General features: G+C 45.6%; 1 protein-coding gene across 4 annotated transcripts in view; it reads left to right on the forward strand.

Moving 5' to 3' along the window:
• DQX1 (DEAQ-box RNA dependent ATPase 1) overlaps positions 1-24,351 on the forward strand; it is a 136,821-nt gene that overhangs the window by 83,750 nt on the left and 28,720 nt on the right. For all 4 annotated transcript variants that reach the window (XM_063457500.1, XM_063457498.1, XM_063457502.1 and 1 more), the window contains exons 9-11: positions 31-222; positions 5,429-5,551; positions 5,641-5,825. In XM_063457500.1, coding sequence (XP_063313570.1) covers positions 31-222; positions 5,429-5,551; positions 5,641-5,825 — 500 coding nt within the window. The remainder of the gene's footprint in view (positions 1-30; positions 223-5,428; positions 5,552-5,640; positions 5,826-24,351) is intronic.

Genomic DNA, 24,351 nt, shown 5'->3' on the forward strand with positions numbered 1-24,351 from the left:
GGTGTCTTTTTGTCCTCTGTGTGTCTGTAGCCCCGGAGATCCTCATGCAAGCCTTGGAGGACCTGGATTATCTCGCTGCTCTGGATGATGATGGGAACCTTTCCGAGGTTGGAATTATCATGTCTGAGATTCCGCTCGATCCCCAAATCTCAAAGTCTCTTCTTGCTGCTTGTGAATTCCAGTGTGTCAGTGAGATGGTTACTCTGGCCTCCATGCTGACTGGTAACAAATGTGGGGATTAGGGGGGTTACATGGTATTATAGGGGGCGGGGGGTTACATGTAGTTTATAGAGGGTGTGTGGTATGGTATTACAGGTGGTTACATGTAGTTTATAGAGGGTGTGTTGTATGGTATTACAGGTGGTTACATGTAGTTTATAGAGGGTGTGTGGTATGGTATTACAGGGGTTACATGTAGTTTATAGAGGGTGTGTTGTATGGTATTACAGGTGGTTACATGTAGTTTATAGAGGGTGTGTTGTATGGTATTACAGGTGGTTACATGTAGTTTATAGAGGGTGTGTTGTATGGTATTACAGGTGGTTACATGTAGTTTATAGAGGGTGTGTTGTATGGTATTACAGGTGGTTACATGTAGTTTATAGAGGGTGTGTTGTATGGTATTACAGGGGTTACATGTAGTTTATAGAGGGTGTGTTGTATGGTATTACAGGTGGTTACATGTAGTTTATAGAGGGTGTGTTGTATGGTATTACAGGTGGTTACATGTAGTTTATAGAGGGTGTGTGGTATGGTACTACAGGTGGTTACATGTAGTTTATAGAGGGTGTGTGGTATGGTATTACAGGTGGTTACATGTAGTTTATAGAGGGTGTGTTGTATGGTATTATAGGGGTTACATGTAGTTTATAGAGGGTGTGTGGTATGGTATTACAGGGGTTACATGTAGTTTATAGAGGGTGTGTTGTATGGTATTACAGGTGGTTACATGTAGTTTATAGAGGGTGTGTTGTATGGTATTACAGGTGGTTACATGTAGTTTATAGAGGGTGTGTTGTATGGTATTACAGGTGGTTACATGTAGTTTATAGAGGGTGTGTTGTATGGTATTACAGGTGGTTACATGTAGTTTATAGAGGGTGTGTTGTATGGTATTACAGGGGTTACATGTAGTTTATAGAGGGTGTGTTGTATGGTATTACAGGTGGTTACATGTAGTTTATAGAGGGTGTGTTGTATGGTATTATAGGGGTTACATGTAGTTTATAGAGGGTGTGTTGTATGGTATTACAGGTGGTTACATGTAGTTTATAGAGGGTGTGTGGTATGGTACTACAGGTGGTTACATGTAGTTTATAGAGGGTGTGTGGTATGGTATTACAGGTGGTTACATGTAGTTTATAGAGGGTGTGTTGTATGGTATTATAGGGGTTACATGTAGTTTATAGAGGGTGTGTTGTATGGTATTACAGGGGTTACATGTAGTTTATAGAGGGTGTGTTGTATGGTATTACAGGTGGTTACATGTAGTTTATAGAGGGTGTGTGGTATGGTATTATAGGGGTTACATGTAGTTTATAGAGGGTGTGTTGTATGGTATTACAGGTGGTTACATGTAGTTTATAGAGGGTGTGTTGTATGGTATTACAGGTGGTTACATGTAGTTTATAGAGGGTGTGTTGTATGGTATTACAGGTGGTTACATGTAGTTTATAGAGGGTGTGTTGTATGGTATTACAGGTGGTTACATGTAGTTTATTGAGGGTGTGTTGTATGGTACTACAGGTGGTTACATGTAGTTTATAGAGGGTGTGTGGTATGGTACTACAGGTGGTTACATGTAGTTTATAGAGGGTGTGTGGTATGGTATTACAGGTGGTTACATGTAGTTTATAGAGGGTGTGTTGTATGGTATTACAGGTGGTTACATGTAGTTTATAGAGGGTATGTTGTATGGTATTACAGGTGGTTACATGTAGTTTATTGAGGGTGTGTTGTATGGTATTACAGGTGGTTACATGTAGTTTATAGAGGGTGTGTGGTATGGTATTACAGGTGGTTACATGTAGTTTATAGAGGGTGTGTTGTATGGTATTACAGGTGGTTACATGTAGTTTATAGCGGGTGTGTTGTATGGTATTACAGGTGGTTACATGTAGTTTATAGAGGGTGTGTGGTATGGTATTACAGGTGGTTACATGTAGTTTATAGAGGGTGTGTGGTATGGTATTACAGGTGGTTACATGTAGTTTATAGAGGGTGTGTTGTATGGTACTACAGGTGGTTACATGTAGTTTATAGAGGGTGTGTGGTATGGTACTACAGGTGGTTACATGTAGTTTATAGAGGGTGTGTGGTATGGTATTACAGGTGGTTACATGTAGTTTATATAGGGTGTGTTGTATGGTATTACAGGTGGTTACATGTAGTTTATAGAGGGTATGTTGTATGGTATTACAGGTGGTTACATGTAGTTTATAGAGGGTGTGTTGTATGGTATTACAGGTGGTTACATGTAGTTTATAGCGGGTGTGTTGTATGGTATTACAGGTGGTTACATGTAGTTTATAGAGGGTGTGTGGTATGGTATTACAGGTGGTTACATGTAGTTTATAGAGGGTGTGTGGTATGGTATTACAGGTGGTTACATGTAGTTTATAGAGGGTGTGTTGTATGGTATTACAGGTGGTTACATGTAGTTTATAGAGGGTGTGTTGTATGGTATTACAGGTGGTTACATGTAGTTTATAGAGGGTGTGTTGTATGGTATTACAGGTGGTTATATGTAGTTTATAGAGGGTGTGTTGTATGGTATTATAGGGGTTATATGTAGTTTATAGAGGGTGTGTTGTATGGTATTACAGGTGGTTACATGTAGTTTATAGAGGGTGTGTTGTATGGTATTACCGGTGGTTACATGTAGTTTATAGAGGGTGTGTTGTATGGTATTACAGGTGGTTACATGTAGTTTATAGAGGGTGTGTGGTATGGTACTACAGGTGGTTACATGTAGTTTATAGAGGGTGTGTTGTATGGTATTACAGGTGGTTACATGTAGTTTATAGAGGGTGTGTGGTATGGTATTACAGGTGGTTACATGTAGTTTATAGAGGGTGTGTTGTATGGTATTACAGGTGGTTACATGTAGTTTATAGAGGGTGTGTTGTATGGTATTACAGGTGGTTACATGTAGTTTATAGAGGGTGTGTTGTATGGTATTACAGGTGGTTACATGTAGTTTATAGAGGGTGTGTTGTATGGTATTACAGGTGGTTACATGTAGTTTATAGAGGGTGTGTTGTATGGTATTACAGGTGGTTACATGTAGTTTATAGAGGGTGTGTTGTATGGTATTACAGGTGGTTACATGTAGTTTATAGAGGGTGTGTTGTATGGTATTACAGGTGGTTACATGTAGTTTATTGAGGGTGTGTTGTATGGTATTACAGGTGGTTACATGTAGTTTATAGAGGGTGTGTTGTATGGTATTACAGGTGGTTACATGTAGTTTATAGAGGGTGTGTTGTATGGTATTACAGGTGGTTACATGTAGTTTATTGAGGGTGTGTTGTATGGTATTACAGGTGGTTACATGTAGTTTATAGAGGGTGTGTTGTAGGGTATTACCGGTGGTTACATGTAGTTTATAGAGGGTGTGTTGTATGGTATTACAGGTGGTTACATGTAGTTTATAGAGGGTGTGTTGTATGGTATTACCGGTGGTTACATGTAGTTTATAGAGGGTGTGTTGTATGGTATTATAGGGGTTACATGTAGTTTATAGCGGGTGTGTTGTATGGTATTACAGGTGGTTACATGTAGTTTATAGAGGGTGTGTTGTATGGTATTATAGGGGTTACATGTAGTTTATAGAGGGTGTGTTGTATGGTATTACCGGTGGTTACATGTAGTTTATAGAGGGTGTGTTGTATGGTATTACAGGTGGTTACATGTAGTTTATAGAGGGTGTGTTGTATGGTATTATAGGGGTTACATGTAGTTTATAGAGGGTGTGTTGTATGGTATTACAGGTGGTTACATGTAGTTTATAGAGGGTGTGTTGTATGGTATTACAGGTGGTTACATGTAGTTTATTGAGGGTGTGTTGTATGGTATTACAGGTGGTTACATGTAGTTTATAGAGGGTGTGTTGTATGGTATTACCGGTGGTTACATGTAGTTTATAGAGGGTGTGTTGTATGGTATTACAGGTGGTTACATGTAGTTTATAGAGGGTGTGTTGTATGGTATTACCGGTGGTTACATGTAGTTTATAGAGGGTGTGTTGTATGGTATTATAGGGGTTACATGTAGTTTATAGCGGGTGTGTTGTATGGTATTACAGGTGGTTACATGTAGTTTATAGAGGGTGTGTTGTATGGTATTATAGGGGTTACATGTAGTTTATAGAGGGTGTGTTGTATGGTATTACCGGTGGTTACATGTAGTTTATAGAGGGTGTGTTGTATGGTATTACAGGTGGTTACATGTAGTTTATAGAGGGTGTGTTGTATGGTATTATAGGGGTTACATGTAGTTTATAGAGGGTGTGTTGTATGGTATTACAGGTGGTTACATGTAGTTTATAGAGGGTGTGTTGTATGGTATTACATGTGGTTACATGTAGTTTATAGAGGGTGTGTTGTATGGTATTACAGGTGGTTACATGTAGTTTATAGAGGGTGTGTGGTATGGTATTACAGGTGGTTACATGTAGTTTATAGAGGGTGTGTTGTATGGTATTATAGGGGTTACATGTAGTTTATAGAGGGTGTGTTGTATGGTATTACAGGTGGTTACATGTAGTTTATAGAGGGTGTGTTGTATGGTATTATAGGGGTTACATGTAGTTTATAGAGGGTGTGTTGTATGGTATTACAGGTGGTTACATGTAGTTTATAGAGGGTGTGTTGTATGGTATTACAGGTGGTTACATGTAGTTTATAGAGGGTGTGTTGTATGGTACTACAGGTGGTTACATGTAGTTTATAGAGGGTGTGTGGTATGGTATTACAGGTGGTTACATGTAGTTTATAGAGGGTGTGTTGTATGGTATTACAGGTGGTTACATGTAGTTTATAGAGGGTGTGTGGTATGGTATTACAGGTGGTTACATGTAGTTTATAGAGGGTGTGTTGTATGGTATTACCGGTGGTTACATGTAGTTTATAGAGGGTGTGTTGTATGGTATTACAGGGGTTACATGTAGTTTATAGAGGGTGTGTTGTATGGTATTACAGGTGGTTACATGTAGTTTATAGAGGGTGTGTTGTATGGTATTACAGGTGGTTACATGTAGTTTATTGAGGGTGTGTTGTATTAGAGGGGGTTACATGTGGTTTTAGGGGGTTTGTTGTACATTATGATCGACCAGGCACTGCACAATGTTTTTGTGAGGTTTCTCTGAAGCCATTCTGTTTTGTGTAATTCTCTCTATTGTTTTTTTTTTTCTGCCTTTTTTGGAAAGTCGCTCCACGTTGTTTTCTGCCACTGCCTCATAACGATGATGTCATGCTTGCTCGCCGTGAGCTGCAGGTTCCTGAGGGTGACCACATGACCCTAATCCAGATCTTTAACCTTTATAAAGAGCGTAAGTGATGCAGCTCTGTCTGATTGCTCTGCTAATTGTAGCCTCTGCTGTAATTGCTGTAAATGGTCTGTGATTTGCTTCTTCCACAGACGGAGAGGGTTGGTGCACCCGCTGTGCCCTGTGCCCGCAGTCTCTGCGTCAGGCTGAGTCACTCCGAGAGGACCTGTTGGAGCTCATGCACCGGATTGAACTCCCAGTTTCGCCGCCGACCTTCCCCAGCAAGGAAAGCATTGTGAGCGTTACACGAGCCCTGCTATCGGGGGGCTTCCTAAAGGTAAGAAATGGAAAGACTGCTCGGAACCCCAGAGATATGGTGCGACTTCTGTATTATTTATATTCTAATTAGTAGTATTAATATTATTAGTATTAATAGTATTAGTAGTATTACTATTTATATTATGATAATAGTATTAGTAGTAGTAGTATTATGGGCGACCAACAGACAAGTCTATGTAACTAGACGAGTTGGATGCACAAGAACAGAGGGTGTTGGGGGCCCTACTCAAACCAGCTTCTATTCTAGAGGGAGTGGGAAAGTAACACAAGAGGTAAGGGTAGGGTGTATTTCATATATGGGAAGAGTAGGTTTCTAGCAGAGTTTATCCATTTTTAGGATACAGTAGCAGGAGAAGGAAAGTAGATTACCAAGGGGTGGGTAGGGAAAGATGATAATCAATTGGTATGCCTTCCAAAAGACGTGACCGTCCCTGCATTGGATATAGGGCTCAATTTAAGATCCTGGTTCTTGCTTACAGATTTCTACACAATGCTACTTCGACCTACTTATCCTCACTCATACACTAATATGTCCTGTCTGCCGAAAACCTACGTCCTCTGATGCCAGACGTCTCTAGGGCTGCACCATTCCTGTGGAACTCCCTTTCCTTCTCCGTCAGACTTTCACCCAGTCTCTATTCCTTCAAAAATATCTTTGAAAACTCACTTCTTCAGGAAAGCATATCAATTAAACTGTGAACAGCTTTCTCTCCCCGCACCCTCATTCCTCTCCTGAATCTGTCTTCAAAACAAAACACTAAGCCCTCGATTAATACTATCCTAGCAATCTACTTTTCTACCCTACCCTTACTGTAGCAGAGAGCTGATATTCCACAAATATTCTCCACTTAAGATCCCAGTGAGGCTCAGGAACAAGTATTATAAATCCATAGAGTAGTAATTCCAGCAGGCAAAATAATCCAACAATATCCCAACAGCACTCCCAATGACTGGACGACACACAGCATCAGGAGCAGAACTGACGTTTAATGACAGGGACTCTGCTTTTATGCAGTGCTCCCCTGCAAGGGAGACGCCCACAGACAATTAGGCATTAACCAATCATATAACGGTTACATCCCACAGATTCCCTCCCCTCTGCTTGGGAGATAATTGAGTTTTTTACTGTATCTCCTCAATTATCTCCAAGCTAAAACTTATAGATTTTTATACATTATTATAACTTTATAAATTTGCATCACACAGGAATAAAACTTATATTTTTATGAACCACACAACTTGGGGACAAACATATTCAAAATTCGTACAAATCCGTTCAGTGGTTCCCGAGATATTGAAAAAGTCTCTTTGGACCGACCGCACGCCTGTTTGCATGCCCAAAACAGTTCAACAGATTCAGGCTGTGTGGTCGGTCTGTTTCTGCCTTGAAAATTTACAAAGTCCCATCCGAAGGCGGCGTTCGAATAGTCGAACGCACTTCGACTTCTGTCAAAGTGTCGAAATAGAACGGGGTTAAACTGCTGCGGTGTTCATTAGTCGACTGGCAGTCTATTTCCCGTGAAAAAGATGACGGTGTTCGAATCTTCGAACGAGACTTAGTCTCCAGCCGCGGTGTCGAAGGGTAGGGGAAGGTACAGGTCGACCGCGTTTGACTGCATTAAAATGGCCGCCGCCACGTGTTCGATTGTCTAATGGCTGTATCCGAAGTGCCATATCAAACGTACCCATTCTTTGCACTACACAATTAAAGGGCCAGAAACAGTTTTTGTCTTTAAGTGCAAGGCAAGGTGGATGATGGCAATAAAACAAAGGTTAGAGGTTCTCAGGTACCATGGTAAGTGTCTGATGCAGATCAGATGCCAAACAGGGGCATCTGTTACAGATGGGACAGCCAAAAAGGGGTTCCGCTACACTTACCTTTTGTGTCACTATACCCCACTCCCTCTAGCATGTGAGCTCATTGACAATAAATATTTATACACACCCAGCACCTATAAATCATGCTTGCTGTTTAAGACTTTGCAGCTAACACAATTAATTTCCTCCCCCAACTCGCATTAATATTAAAAGCCAGAACCACACTTTGCTAGATTGGATTCTTGCCAGTTGTCCTTACAGAATCCAGGAGGCGGGCGTTCTCCCTAACCGTTTCAGTGACAACTGTCTAGTGCATGGGTCGTCAACCTGGTCCCTACCGCCCACTAGTGGGCATTTCGGGATTCCAGGTGGGCGGTAGGGATTTTCAAATTTTTTTATAGATTGGGTGAGCCAGCGGGCGGGTGCGAGCTAGCGGTACCCCTGCGACCGGGTACCGCCATCACCACTTGCGGCCCCAGCGGCAATCCGCCAGGGCCTCATATGGAGGGGTCCATCGGGTGGCCCATGCTGTCAGGGCCACCCGATGGATGTGGATTGTGAGGGGGCCCGGTCAGCGCTGGGCGCTTTAACAGCGCGACCGGGCCCCCTGTGATGACATCACAGAGCTGGGAGGAAGTGATTCCCCGGTCACTCCTCCCAGCTAAAACTGAGAGCCGCGCGGGAGGAAGGAGGAGGGGGGAGTCAGAGTGGGAACTCTGACTCCCATCCACCTGAGCCACCACTGGACCCCAGGGAAAGTCACCCTCCTGCACCTTAAAGGTAGGAAACAGGAGGGTGACTTAAATATAATGTGTGTTTGATTGTGTGTGTGTGTCTTTGTATGTGTGTCTTATGTATGTGTGTCTTGTGTATGTGTGTCTTGTGTATGTGTGTCTTGTGTATGTGTGTCTGTATATATGTGTCTTGTTTTTGTATGTATGTCTTGTGTGTGTATGTGTCTTTGTATGTATGCCTGTGTGTGTCTGTATATATGTGTCTTGTTTTTGTATGTATGTCTTGTGTGTGTATGTGTCTTTGTATGTATGTCTTGTGTGTGTCTGTGTCTTTGTATGTATGTCTTGTGTGTCTGTCTGTATGTGTGTCTTTGTATGTCGTGTGTGTGTGTCTGTCTGTATATATATATATATATATGTGTGTGTATGTATGTCTTGTCTTTGTATGTATATGTTTCTTGTGTCTGTATATATGTGTGTATGTATATGTGTCTTGTCTTTGTATGTATATGTTTCTTGTGTGTGTCTGTATGTGTGTGTCTTTGTATGTGTGCCTGTGTGTGTGTGTGTGTGTGTCTGTATGTATGTGTGCCTGTGTGTGTGTCTGTATGTATGTGTGCCTGTCTGTATGTTTGTTTGTGTGTCTGCATGTGTGCCTGTCTGTCTGTATGTGTGTCTGTATGTATGTGTGCCAGCAGGGCCGCCATCAGCTCAAGGTCTGGGCCCCCCTTCAAGCCCGCCCACAGGGCAAGCCTCCAAATCCTGCCCACAGGAATACACACACACTAACAGATACAAATACTAAAACAGACATACACACATGCATACACACAGTGCACAAACACTGGCATACACACAATGGCATACACACAATGGCATACACACAATGGCATACACATACACTGGCATACACATACACTGGCATACACACACAGGCATACACAGGCACACACATACACTGACATACACACATACACCTCATTTTCAGCCACCCTCCTCTCTTCCTTACCATTTCGTCGCAGGAGGGTGGCTGGGGATGATGTGAGTCGGCTGCCTCTCCTCGCGGCCTCTGCCTCCTCCTTCCCGCGCGGAGTAAACTGGGAGGAAGTGACGAGCTGCATTTTTTTTTTTAAAGGGGCCCGGTCGCGCTATTACAGCGCTGACAGGGCCCCTGAAGATAATAGGGCCCATTGGGTGGCCCTAAATGCTTGGGCCACCTGATGGGCCCCATAAGCGTGTGGGCCCTGGTGCAGATGCACCGGCGGCAGTTCCGCTGATACATGTGGGGCCCGGGCCAGGGCCGCCGGGCCCGTGACAATTGTCACGGTTGTCATGTCCTGATGGCGGCCCTGTGTGCCAGTCTGTTATAGTGGGATACCTAGCTCAGCCTTCCTACTGGGCATTGCTATAAGGAAGGTTAAAAAAAAGGGAAAAAAAAAGGTGGGGAGGGGAATTGAGGAGGGAGAAGAGGGGAGATGACGCACAGATGAGAAATCCTATTATGCGCAAACAGAGAAGTCGTCTGAATATCACCGAAAGAGGAGACCTTCGTTTGTTCCTTACGAAAATCGAACCAGATATCAAATATTTAGTCTCGCAGCATCAACCTCAAGGATCTCATTAATCACTAGTAAAGGTAATTTCAATTTACTTTGTTTTCGCATTAAACTTTATAAAGTTAAAAACATTATAAACATGCATTAATTGGAAATAAAAAGATAAATGAACGTACATTTATTTTTTTTTAAAACACCCTTCTTTCGAAAAAAATATTCCGCACTTGCACGAAAACTGGTGGGCGGTAAGGAAATTTTTTCAACCAAAAAGATGCATTAGTGGGCGGTAGTTAGAAAAAGGTTGACTACCACTGGTCTAGTGTAATGCATACGCAAAATAAATCCCCTCCCAAGATTAAATTTACCAGGTCATTCAAGAAATTTTATCTTGAATCCTTTTTAAATTATCTCAAGAACGCACCATGGCACAGATTATGTCTAATACCAGATCTAGACTCTGCAACTGAATTGTTTCAGTCCAAGCTCTTGCTTGTTTGGAATTTGCATGCCCCTCTGTGTAAAGTGCAACTAGAAGGGACACATCTGCCCTGGGTTACAGCTGATCTCATTCAATGTACCAGTTTAGAGAATCACTATTTTTAAAGTTCAAATTGTTAAATGTAGAAAATAATCCAGGCACTCCAACGAATTCCAAAATGTAGGCAATTTTATTTTGAGCTACACAGCAACGTTTTGACCCCTTAGGGCCTTTGTCAAGCTACTGAAGCACATACAAAATACAAAATATATAGGTGCATATAACCATTTAACAAGTGAATAAACATGTGATATAATGATTAATTACTCCCATCATCAATTAATAATGATGAAAATGTGAACAAAACATAATTGTCTCTCCAATGATCATTTCACATATTAAGGGTGTCAAAAAGCATATAATAACAATGAAATTTGTGTCTCTGTATGAGACATTGGGTGTGTATTTACATCTCCCTTTAACTGATTTTCTGCGATATATATATATGCGCCGTATTACGCGTGCGCGTTATGGCGCATGCGCATTGCAGGTAGTACTGTGTTTAACTTTCTTCGATAATTTCTGTGTAATGTGCGGTATTGCGCATGCACGGTACGTGTACACCTCTTTACGCATGCGCATTCATGCTCGATCGTGATTTGGTTCTACCAGACCATGTGATCGGCATGAATAGCTGTGTCTCATGTGACTGAACCTGGAAATGTGCGTACTTAGGGTTCTCTGGTGCTTCCAATAGAAGTTAAATGATCATACTCATTTAGAAGTTATTAGATACAACTTGTTCACTATTAAGTAATTTAACTTTATGACTAATAAACCTAAATTTTATTGGCTATGTTATTCTATGCTTTTTGACACCTGTGGCAAACCTAGCCACTTCAGACTATATGAATATGACTTTAAAGGTTATCTGAAAAAAACGCTGTAATACCGTGTTTAAATGTATGCTGCTTGCTGTGTTTAAATATATGCTGGTCTGTGTAATATAGAGCATTCGTATGCTAGCAGCAACTTTACCGGCTGTTCGTGAAACGAACCAAGTACCGAACAAGAGCCCACACACAGAGGGTCGTGTGGCTCCAATTAACGGATTGCAGCATTGTTGCAATCGGTAGTTGTGCTTTCCTGGGTGGCCATCGTTCAACTACCGACCACGCGGCGGTCGGCCATCTTGGATCCTTGAGAAAAAGAGGACTAATGGGTGGCAGGTGGGAACCCACTGCCTCCCAGAAAGACCTAGTATCTAGTTATAACAATACTCTGCAATTATAAATGTACCAATGAGGCGCAGAGAATATAAGTAAAACAAAACCTCTTTAATATTCCCTCGTAGGGGAGGAACTCAAGAAATGAAAAAAAGTAAATAAACACACAAAAAATATAAAATAGGACCTAATGGCATCAAATGTAGTCCAAAATACATAGAAGTAACTGTTAATATATATATATAGCAAAGTTGCCAATATGTAGTTATAAATTCTATGATCAAAAATGGAAACCCTTAGATGCAGAAAAAAATAATAAATGCATCAAAATATATGGATGGCGGAAACAGTTTGCAGAGTTGCAAACTGTTACAGCTTATTTAAATAGCCAGCGATACAAGTGTGACCAAATACCTACTAAACTATAGGAGATTTGGGGGAAGGAGTCCCTAGCATAGGATAAATAGCCGAAATATTAAACAGTCCATATAGTAAACAGGGACAGTAAGAGAACCAGAAGAGATGTCCTAGGTTAAAAGCATCCGCTCAAATAAATGCTTGCTCGACGCGCGTTTCGGCGAAACCAAGTCGCCTTTGTCAGTGGGGAGTTTGGGAGATCTAACATGCTCTTTGATGCGCTCCTTAAAAGGTCTAAAGTTTTTCCCTACATATTGTAGCTTACAGGAGCATGTTAGAAGGTAGACAATGCCCGCTGTGTTACAGTTGAAGAAGGATTTGATCTTAAAAATCTTTTTTCCATCACTGTCTGTGATGCTCTTCGAATCGCGTTTAATATATTTACATGCAACACAGTGGCCACATTGATAGGAGCCCACCGTGGGAGCATGTAACCAGGTACGTATAGGTGGACAGTAGAAGTGACTTGGAACCAGAAGATTTCTAAGATTTTTACCTCTACGTGCGGTCATATCTACTCTTGGACCCAGGAACTTTTTTAGGTGAATATCATCCAACAGAAATGGCCAGAATTTTAGAATTTCAACCTTAACAGCCTCCCAGCCTGAGTCGTATGTGGCTATCATACGTGGGGCTTGGGGTTTGATGGAAGTTTTTTCGGAGATAGTAAAGTGTCCCTATCTGCCTCTAAAGCCCTTTTGTATGCTTTCTTGAGGCATTTATTGGGGTAGCCCTTCATTCTAAACTGTTGTCAAAGTGTGTTAGCTTGAAGCTTAAAATCTTCAACATCGCTACAGTTCCTACGGGCTTTGAGGTATTGTCCAGTCGGAATGCCATGTTTTAAGGGATTGAGGATGGAAACTTTCCCATCGAAGGAGACTGTTGGATGATGTAGGCTTTTTGTACAAGGTAGTAATAATAGAGTTATTGCTAACTGTAATTGTAAGGTCCAAAAAGTTAAGTGTGTTGCCCCCAAATTCCGAGGTAAAACGTAAATTGAGCTCATTGATATTGAGTAAAGATATGAATTTATCAAAGAGTTCTTTACGGCCTGTCCAAAGGATCAAAATATCATCAATATAGCGGGCCCAGTGGTAGATGTAGGGCCTGTATGGTGACAAATCATTATCAGAGGCCACAACTACTTCCTCCCACCAACCTAAATGGAGGTTGGCATACGATGGGGCATAAGCTGTGGGTCCTGGGTCCAAGAGTAGATATGACCGCAAAAGTTCCTGGGTCCAAGAGTAGATATGACCGCACGTAGAGGTAAAAATCTTAGAAATCTTCTGGTTCCAAGTCACTTCTACCGTCCAAATCCTTCTTCAACTGTAACACAGCGGGCATTGTCTACCTTCTAACATGCTCCTGTAAGCTACAATATGTAGGGAAAACCTTTAGACCTTTTAAGGAGCGCATCAAGGAGCATGTTAGATCTCCCAAACTCCCCACTGACACTCCCATAGGTCGTCATCTAAAAGAATACCATGCGGGTAACCCACAAGGACTTCGGTTCTGCGGACTTGAGCTGGTACACAAGGACAAACGTAGGGGCAATTATGATAGATTCCTGAGACAAAGGGAAAGCCCCTGGATCTATCAACTTAGAACCCTTCAACCAAAAGGCCTCAATGAAGGCTTCTCTTTTGTTCCTTTTATTTAACACATCTACAATGTGTACCATTATCAGCTCCTTTACTACTCTTCCCTAATTTTAACCCTATATTCTTCATTTAGTGCATCTGTGTATTCGCTATACAGGGTTGGAAGTAGTACAGTATTTTACCCTTGACTTTTTTAGATTAGCTCTTGTCATCACTAATGGAGATATTCTCCAATTTGCCACTTGATTTTGTCAACACAACTCTCTCCCACTCACTATAGTCTTTATGTATTAATATCTATTTTCCCTCTTATTACATGGAGGTCACTTTAATTTCAATTCACTTCATGGGGTATATTTTCAGTTACCCCCATTTGCATCCCTGTTTTTTATCTCTAATTCCATATATGTTCGCCTCTTGTTTACATTATGAAGTGGCAGTGTCAGGGTTAATATTATCTCTTTATTTTGGAACTAGCCAATAATATCATTTTGGTTTCACTGTAAGACTGACAATTGTATACATAATATTACTGTTTATTCAACTAACATTGTTAGGGCATTCGTTACAATATGCTCCATAATTGTCATATTCTTGTGAGACTGCTGTACACTGTTCCAAATGATCCGATATATTCACACTCGGCATATCACAATCGCATTCTAACTGAGTTGCAGTACGTGGGGTAAACCTGTGTAAGGGTTAACTTTGCCATGAATTATTCCGAGCAGCACAGTTCCACGCCCTCTATTCCTCGCAGCCCAATGATCGAAGGATTTCCACTGACGTCATAATTTATGGGCGGGGCATTAAGTAGGTTTAAAAAGAGGCGCCATTCACGCCGCAAATCGCTCTTGACAAAGGCGACTTGGTTTCGCCGAAACGCGCGTCGAGCAAGCATTTATTTGAGCGGATGCTTTTAACCTAGGACATCTCTTCTGGTTCTCTTACTGTCCCTGTTTACTATATGGACTGTTTAATATTTCGGCTATTTATCCTATGCTAGGGACTCCTTCCCCCAAATCTCCTATAGTTTAGTAGGTATTTGGTTACACTTGTATCGCTGGCTATTTAAATAAGCTGTTACAGTTTGCAACTCTGCAAACTGTTTCCACCATCCATATATTTTGATGCATTTATTATTCTTTTCTGCATCTAAGGGTTTCCATTTTGATCATAGAATTTATAACTACATATTGGCAACTTTGCTATATATATATATTAACAGTTACTTCTATGTATTTTGGACTACATTTGATTCCATTAGGTCCTATTTTATATTTTTTGTGTGTTTATTTACTTTTTTTCATTTCTTGAGTTCCTCCCCATACGAGGGAATATTAAAGAGGTTTTGTTTTACTTATATTCTCTGCGCCTCATTGGTACATTTATAATTGCAGAGTATTGTTATAACTAGATACTAGGTCTTTCTGGGAGGCAGTGGGTTCCCACCTGCCAACCATTAGGCCTCTTTTTCTCTATATTAGCAGGGGTTATGCCCCACTGTATCTTTCAACCATCACAACTCTGGTAGTTGGACCTGTTCCATCTTTAACCAGCGCTGTTTTTTCTCATCTTGGATCCTTTGTTAGCCCAGCGGTGCTTAGTCGTCGAGCGCCTGGAACTAAAATCGGCTACTCGACGGCGCGAACACCGCTGGACTTCCAGGCCGTTCGGGAGCTCCGGTCTTTTAGTGTTGGGTTCCCGAATCGGTGTTCAGTACTTTTAGGTGAATGTAATATAAAGTATGTTTTCGTGTGCCGTTCGGTTATTTAAGCTGGGATCTGAGCGGTACTCACACGAAGTATGCGCTCAGACCCCAGCTATCTACCGAACGGTCATTCATAATAATCACACAAATAAAACAGAAGTTATGGATTTTCATGTTAAAACCCGGTTCTGCTGTATGGAGGGATAACTCAATTAACAGGATATTCTAGTGGGAGTATCCCTCTCGTACAGCAGTGCATGGTGGGAGAAATGCTCTGTAATTTAAGTTTCCCATGTAGTCCACTACTGTAATACCCCTGTGATGTGACTTGGGAAACCCCTTGCATGGGGAATTGCATAAATTCTGGAGCATGTGAATAAAGACCTCAGTTGACGCCCAGAACTGTGTTTCGTCCGGTTACTGGGGGATTTGGGATATTGCCTTCATTTCCAGCGCTTACTTTGGATTACTTTCTTAACCAGCAGAGATATTGGGATTTCATATTGCAGCTCCGCTACAATTGGTGGCAAGCGACGGGATCCAACCCTACAGCCAAAAAGCGTGGTTCGTGCAATTGAAACTGCCGAACAGGAAGGGAATGGCAATTTGAATGCAACAAAAGAACCGAACACAGAAGTGAATGGAGACGGATTACACCGCATTAAAACGGCAGACGTTAAAGGAATTATTAGAAGCCAGGGGTAAGATAGCCAGCAATAAATCAAAAGCTGTGCTTATTGCCGAACTGATGGAGGGAGACAGAGCTCGCAACGTTACACCCCCACCAGCCATGGAAGAGACCCTCTACCAGAAGGAAATGAGGACCAGGCTGGAATATTTACTTCAGCCTGTACCACTGGAAATGCTGACTGTACTGTTGGCGGATGTGCAGGAGTATGTGATGGCACACGGACCGCAGGATTCGCCCTCCAGAGCAGCATCTATTACGGCTTCGGTCAGCAACCAGGTAAAGCCTAAGATCCCATACCATGCTTTTAAAATGTTTTGCGAGGATAAGGATGAAATTGATGGGTATTTACAAGACTTTGAGAGGCTATGTGACTTACATGATTTGGAGCAGGCAGTATGGGTGCCGTTACTAGCAGGCAAACTGTCAGGTCGGGCAGCAGAAGCCTATCGGGCTGTACCCAGGGACGACAGCAAAGATTATGCCAGGGTAAAACAGGCTATACTGGAACGATATGCCATTACCCCGGAGGCATACCGGCGCAAGTTTCACGGATTGCGCAAACCCCGAGAAAGACTCCAACGCTGAGTGGGCACACAAACTAGACCAAGCCTCCCAAGGGTGGATACAGGCCAGTCAAGCGACCACTATGGAGGAGTTGCGACAATTGATGCTGCTGGAACAATTTTTTGATGGTCTGTCCCCAGAGGCACAAGAATGGGTGAGAGACAGAAAACCCCTCACCCTAACAGAAGCGGCCGACCAACATTATGACGCCAGAAGGCATCACGGTAACCTGAACCGGGGATACCCTCGACCCACCGCTACACCTCATACAACTACCCCTACTGCACACACAGCGACCCCATTCCGACCAAACCCGGCGGCCCACACTCCACCATCCAGATATAATGGCAGAGCTAATATCCAATGCCATACGTGCAAGCAATGGGGCCACATGGCGAGAGAGTGCACCCAGAATCAGAGCCGACAAGCATGGAACCAAGTACGGCCGAATCCAGCACCCAGAGCAGCCGCCCACCACTACCAAGCGGAGTCAGCCACCCAAGAGATGCTCTTTAATCAGACAGAAGAGCCCGTGGGAATACTACACGAGGTGATGTCGGTACAGGCCACAGACAACAGGCAACATCACCGCCAGCTGGTAACTCTGGAAGGGAAAGAGGTACAAGGGCTCCGGGATTTGGGGGCCACTCTGACTTTGGTAGCCCCTCATTTGGTTCCAGGCTCAGCACACACCAGAGGATCCGTAGCAGGGGGAGCGGTATACAGATTACCCACTGCAAAAGTACATTTGAATTGGGGTGTTGGGGAGGGGATGGTAGAGGTGGGCATGAAACTGCCGGCAGATGTCGTATTGGGGAATGACCTGGGCCGAATGACTTCCGCCTTTATACCCCAGGCTCCCCTACAAGAGGCCCACCCAGTGACCACCCGGCAACAGGCTCGCACCACGGCTCCGTCCACGCACTCTGAGGCTCAGGTAAGAGACAGTGACATTCATACGACACGTGTAACCTGGGATACCCCGACTGAGTTTGAGGCCGAGGTTAAGATAGATCTCACGTTAAAAGTATACAGAGATAGGGTGATAGCTGACCAGGCCGGATTAGAGGGGGAGCAGTATGTCTGGGAAAAGGTGTTGTTATACCGGATTGCAGAAAGGGTAGTGGGGGGTCTGTAAATGTGACTACGAGACAGCTGGTAGTACCCCAGAAATATAGACCAAAACTGCTTTGGATCGCTCACGATATCCCCTTGTCTGGGCATCTGGGGATGACGCGCACTCGATACCGCCTGACCCACGCCTTTTTCTGACCAGGTATATCCAAAGATGTGCGCCATTACTGCCAGACATGCAATATCTGTCAGTGAGTAGGCAAGAGGGGTGACCCCCACAAGGCCAAATTATGCCCCCTGCCCATCATTGAAGAACCATTTAGAAGAGTGGCCGTGGATATAGTAGGATCCTTACCGAAACCCAGTCCCTCAGGCAAGAGATATATCTTGACCATAGTAGACTACGCCACTCGGTACCCCGAAGCAGTAGCCCTATCCAATATTCAAGCCGAGACTGTGGCCGAGGCCTTAATGAAAGTATTTTCACGGGTAGGATTTCCCCAGGAGATATCGGATAGGGGTACGCAGTTCACGGCCGAAGTAATTCACCAACTATGGAGAATATGTGGCATTAAGCCTATCGTGAACTCCGCATGCCGCCCTCAGTCCAACGGGTTATGTGAGAGATTTAACGGTACTTTAAAACAGATGCTCCGTACCTTTGGAAAGGCCCATAAGGACTGGGAGTGATTCCTTCCCCATCTGCTATTTGCCTACCGAGAGGTACCCCAGGAATCTACGGGATTTTCCCCCTTTGAACTACTGTTTGGGAGAAGGGTGCGAGGGCCTTTAGATTTAATTAGGGAGCACTGGGAGGGGGAGAGTAGTACGGATGGGACACCCATTGTACCATATGTGCTGGAGTTCAGGGATCGCTTGGAGGCATTAACCCAGACCGTACGGGCAGGGCCGGTGGAAGGATTTTTGCCGCCCTAGGCCAAAAAAAATTTGCCGCCCCCCCCATATGTCCTGCCCACCATGTGACATCACAATGCCCCGCTCATATGCTCTGCCATATGGGCCAACGTCAGTCTGCACAAAGTGTCTTTTATCTGAAAGTGTCTTTTATCTGAAAAGCCTACAAGGCACAGGCTATAGACACCAGAACCACTACATTAAGCTGTAGTGCTTCTGGTAACTATAGTATCCATTTAATGTGAGGTAAATTAGAGATTAGTGCCACTAATAATATATTGGATGGCCTACTTACCACCAGATGAGGACAATAGGCTGATGATGGGCTCAGTCTGGCTCTACAGATCTGGTGTAGAACAGGAAGCAGCGCCATTTTTTGGGGCCCCTTACACAGCTCAAGGTCTGGGCCCCCAGGGCTTGACCGTGAGTATGCCTACCATGCCCACACATAAATCCACCTACATGGCCCACCCATGAGTTCTCTCACAGGCAGTGGAGTGTATGTGTGTAGGGGATGTTTTATGTGTTATTGTAGAGGATGTAATGTGTGTGTTCTTCTAGAATGTAGTGTATAGGGATACCAATTTGTGTAAGGGATGTAGTGTGTGTATAGTGGATGCAGTGTGTGTTTGCGTGTAAGGAATGCATTGTATGTTTCTGTGTGTGTGTGTGTGTAAGGGATGCAAGGTGTGTTTCTGTGTATGTAATTGAATGCAGTGTGTGTCTGTAAGGGGTGCATTGAGTGTGTAAGAGATGCATTTTGTTTCTGTGTGTAAGAGAATGAGTGCGTGAGCGTAAGGGATGCATTGTGTGTTTCGGGTGTGTCTGTGTGTAAGGATGCATTGTATGTTTCTGTGTGTGTGTGTGGGGATGAATTGTGTATGTGTGTAGTGTAAAAGAGAGGATTTGTGGGGTAGGATAGGGACTGAGAGGGGAGCAGCTCTTTATTTAAAAAAAAAAATGTCATAGTGCTCTCCCCTCCTGTCAATTAGTGATTTCCCCTTCCCTCCTGTCCCTCAGTGTTCTCCCTTGGTCCCCTGTCCCTCTGCAGTCCCCCCTTGGTGGTCTTCTCACTCCCCCCTCCCCCTCTTAGTGGTCCTGCCTCCCTCCCTCAGTGGTCCTCCCTCCCCCTTTGGTGGTCCTTCCCCTCTTCCCCCCTTTGTGGTCCTCCCTCTGGCAATCCCCTAGTGGACCTTCCCCCCTCCTCCCGGGGTGGTCCTTACTCCCCCCCTACTCCCCCAGTGTTCCTTAGTGCCCCACCCCTCCTCGCCCAGTGATCCTTAGTGTCCCCTCCCCCTCCTCCCCCAGTGGTCCTTAGTCCCCTCCCCCCTTAGTGGTTCTTAGTCCCCCCCTCTTCCCCAGTGGTCCTTAGTCCCCCCCCTCATCCCCCAGTGGTCCTTAGTCCCCCCCTCATCCCCCAGTGGTCCTTAGTGTCCCCTCCCCCTCCTCCCCCAGTGGTCCTTAGTCCCCTCCACCCCCCTTGTGGTCCTTAGTCCCCTCCTCCCCCAGTGGTCCTTAGTCCCCCCCTTTTCCCTCAGTCGTCCTTAGTTCCCCCCTCCTCCCCCAGTGGTCCTTTGTCCCCCCCTCCTCCTCCCCCAGTGGTCCTTAGTGTCCCTCCTCCCCCAGTGGTACTTTGTCCCCCCATCCCCCCCCCCGTGGTCCTTAGTCCCCCCTCTTCCCCCCGTGGTCCTTAGTCCCCCCTCTTCCCCCAGTGGTCCTTAGTCCCCCCTCCTTCTCCCCCAGTGGTCCTTAGTCCCCCCCTTCATCCCCCAGTGATCCTTAGTGTCCCCCCTCCTCCTCCCCCAGTGGTCCTTAGTTCCCCCCCTCCTCCCCCAGTGGTCCTTAGTTCCCCCCCTCCTCCCCCAGTGGTCCTTTGTCCCCTCCCTCCTCCTCCCCTAGTGGTCCTTTGTCCCCCCCTCCTCCTCCCCCAGTGGTCCTTAGTGTCCCTCCTCCCCCAGTGGTCCTTAGTGTCCCTCCTCCCCCAGTGGTCCTTAGTGTCCCTCCTCCCCCAGTGGTCCTTAGTGTCCCTCCTCCCCCAGTGGTCCTTAGTGTCCCTCCTCCCCCAGTGGTCCTTAGTGTCCCCCCTCCCACCTCCCCCAGTGGTCCTTAGTCCCCCCTCCTCCCCCAGTGATCCTTAGTCCCCCCTCCCCCCTCCACCCCCCTTGTGGTCCTTAGTCCCCTCCACCCCCTTTGTGGTCCTTAGCTTAGTTCCCCCCCTCCTCCCCCAGTGGTCCTTTGTCCCCCCCCCCTCCTCCTCCTCCCCAGTGGTCCTAAGTGTCCCCCCTCCCTCCTCTCCCAGTGGTCCTAACCCTCCTCTTCCCTCCTGCCAATGTAGCGGGGCGGCGCGGAACGCGGGACAGGAACCTCTGTTTCCTGTACTCGGCCGCCGGCGGACTGAAAGGAAGTGAGCACTTTCTGTCCGCCGGCGGCCGGGTACAGGAAACAGAGGTACCTGTCCCGCGTTCCGCGCCGCCCGGCCACGCTACATTGAGAGACCGGCAGGAGGGAGCGCCGGTCACTCAAATTCGGCCGCCCCCACACAGCAGTGCTGCGCCGCCTGGGGCTTGCTAAAGCGCTCAGGCAGCGCAGCATGAGGAGACCGGGTGCAGGGATCCGGCGCCCCCTGCTAAGTTGCGGTCGCATTACAGGTGGCGCCGGCCCTTCGTACGGGTCAACCTCCAGGCGGCTCAACAACGCCAGCGCAGATGGTATGATAGGGGAGCCAGGGACCGCAGCTTTCAAGTAGGACAGAAAGTTTTGATTTTAAAACCTGTTCGCAATGACAAGCTGCAGGCCATCTGGCAAGGCCCATACCAGGTGGTGGAACAGAGATGTGACACCACCTATGTCATTGGCCACTGCTCAGGGACAGGGAAGAGACGCATGCTCCATGTGAATATGCGCAAACCCTACCATGAGAGGATACAGGAAGTGGCGGCGATATGCGCCTTAGCCTCTGAGGATCAGGAGAATCTTCCGCTACCTGACTTATTGGAGTGGGAGATCAGGCAAAGCCCTCCACAGGTGTTCAGCTGGGGGAGCGGCTAAGCCCTCAGGAGCGTGCCCAGGTACGGGAGTTAATTGCGGCTAAGGTAGCCACTTTATCCAATTTACCAGGGTAAACTCCGCTGGCCACTCACCGAGTTGAGACGCCAGGACAGCTACCTATGCGGCAGACCCCATATCGTATCCCTGAAGCAGTCAGGGAACATATGAGAAAGGAAATTGAGGAAATGTTGCAGCTAGGGGTTATTGAACATTCCGATAGCCCCTGGGCATCGCCGGTAGTACTGTACCCAAGAAGGATGGCACCACACGCTTTTGTGTACACTACCGGAGGCTAAATGACAAAACCCGATGCCCCGGATAGACGAGATGGCACGAGGCCAGTACTTCACTACAATAGATTTATGCAAAGGGTACTGGCAAATTCCACTAGCCTAAGATGCCATTCCTAAGTCGACGTTTGTCACCCTGTTTGGCCTGGACCAATTTTGAGTCATGCCATTCGGGATGAAAAACGCTCCGGCTACCTTTCAAAGGATGGTAGATCGGCTACTGGACGGGTTCCAGGAGTATGCATGTGCATACCTGGATGATATCGCCATATATAGCCAGACGTGGTCAGACCACCTGCAACACATTGGGGCGGTCATTGACCGTATTGGAGAGGCAGGGTTAACACTTAAACCCAGCAAGTGTCATATCGGGATGGCAGAGGTACAGTACCTTGGTCACCTGGTAGGGAGTGGACAGCAAAAGCCCGAACCAGCAAAAATCGAGGCAGTGGCTAAGTGGCCTACCCCCCAGACCAAAACCCAAGTGCTAGCCTTTCTTGGTACTGCAGGGTACTACCGAAAATTTGAACCCAATTATAGTACCCTGGCCAAACCCCTGACTGATTTGACACTCAAAAACCTTCCTCGACAGGTCATCTGGGCCCCAGAGTGTGATCAGGCATTCCAGCAACTAAAGACTGCCTTAAAGGGAAACTCCAGTGCCAGAAAAACGATCCGTTTTTCTGGCACTGGAGGGTCCCTCTCCCTCCCACCCACCAATCCCCGGTTACTGAAGGGGTGAAAACCCCTTCAGTCACTTACCTGGGACAGCGGCGATGTCCCTCGGCGCTGTCTCCGCCTCCGCGACGCTCCTCCTAGTGATTACGTCGGCCGGTGGGCGAGACTAATCTCGCTCACCGGCCGAGGAGACCTAATGCGCATGCGCGGAAATGCCGCACATGCGCATTACGTCTCCCCATAGGAAAGCATTGAAAAATAATTTCAATGCTTTCCTATGGGGTTTTGAGCGACGCTGGAGGTCCTCACACAGCGTGAGGACGTCCAGCGACGCTCTAGCACAGGAAACCTGTGCTAGAACCCAGGAAGTGACCTCTAGTGGCTGTCTAATAGACAGCCACTAGAGGTGGAGTTAACCCTGCAATGTAAATATTGCAGTTTATGAAAAACTGCAATAATTACACTTGCAGGGTTAAGGGTAGTGGGAGTTGGCATCCAGACCACTCCAATGAGCAGAAGTGGTCTGGGTGCCTGGAGTGTCCATTTAACTAATGCACCTGTACTTGCTGCTCCCGATCCAACTAAAAGATTTCTTGTTCACACAGACGCTTCAATGTTTGGATTGGGAGCAGTACTGAGCCAAGTTGGAGCAGATGGCGGAGAGCATCCAGTAGCTTACTTAAGCCGAAAGTTATTGCCTCGTGAAGTAAGCTACGCCGCCATTGAGAAGGAATGCCTTGCCGTGGTGTGGGCCCTCAAAAAGTTACAGCCGTATTTTTATGGACAACCTTTTTCCTTAAACCCGTTGGTGTGGCTGAACCGTGTGGCTGGGGACAATGCCAGGCTGCTGCGCTGGAGTTTGGCGCTGCAGCCTTTTGACTTTACTATTCATTACCACCCAGGGAAGCAGAATGGTAACGCCGACGTGTTGTCCAGACAAACTGAACTTGAAAAACGATCTGTGAGTACTCCTCCGGACATCCCCAAGCCGATCCGTTAGGATCTGTAGCGGAACCCTTTTTTGGCTGTCCCATTTATCGTTTTATTTGTTGGCACTGCTGAGGTTTTACATACCTGGATTATACAGATTGACATTGCACCAGCTATGGACATACTTTGTTCGGTATACGAACAAAGTACCGAACAAACGGACCACCCTGATGTACATTAATCATGCAATTGACTTCCCTGATCGTTTCTCTCATTCCCTTGGTTTATACGAACTCACTGCTGTATCCCCTGAGTGGCCGCCATTTCGGCAGCCGAACACGTGGTGGCGGCCATCTTAACCCCACGAACAGCGGTGTTTGGTCGTCGAGTGTCTGGAACTGAAAACGGACACTCGACTAGCCGAACACCACTAAGACCTCCAGGACGGCAGAAAGTACCGAAACCAACTCACGAACGGCCTGGCATTCGGTAGGATGAATCCCACGAACTAGGGGATTCATCCGGTTACCGACTCCATTATGTGTGGCATAGCCTTTTGGGAGTTTTGGGGCACGAATAGAGACCGACCGCAGGGCCAGATTTCATGGAACTAATTTCGGCATCTTTACCCATGCGGCCGGTCAAAACTTTACCTTCTCATAACTCCCGAACCCCTGGTCTGATCTGGGTGATTTTTGGATATGTTGCTCACCCAGATCACACATATTTGGGGTACATCTGGAAAGTGGGGAAAAGTATGTACAGTATAATCGTATTATCTGTTAAGCTA

Source organism: Pelobates fuscus, chromosome 6, assembly GCF_036172605.1.
Source record: "Pelobates fuscus isolate aPelFus1 chromosome 6, aPelFus1.pri, whole genome shotgun sequence".
Classification (NCBI taxonomy): Eukaryota; Metazoa; Chordata; class Amphibia; order Anura; family Pelobatidae; genus Pelobates; species Pelobates fuscus.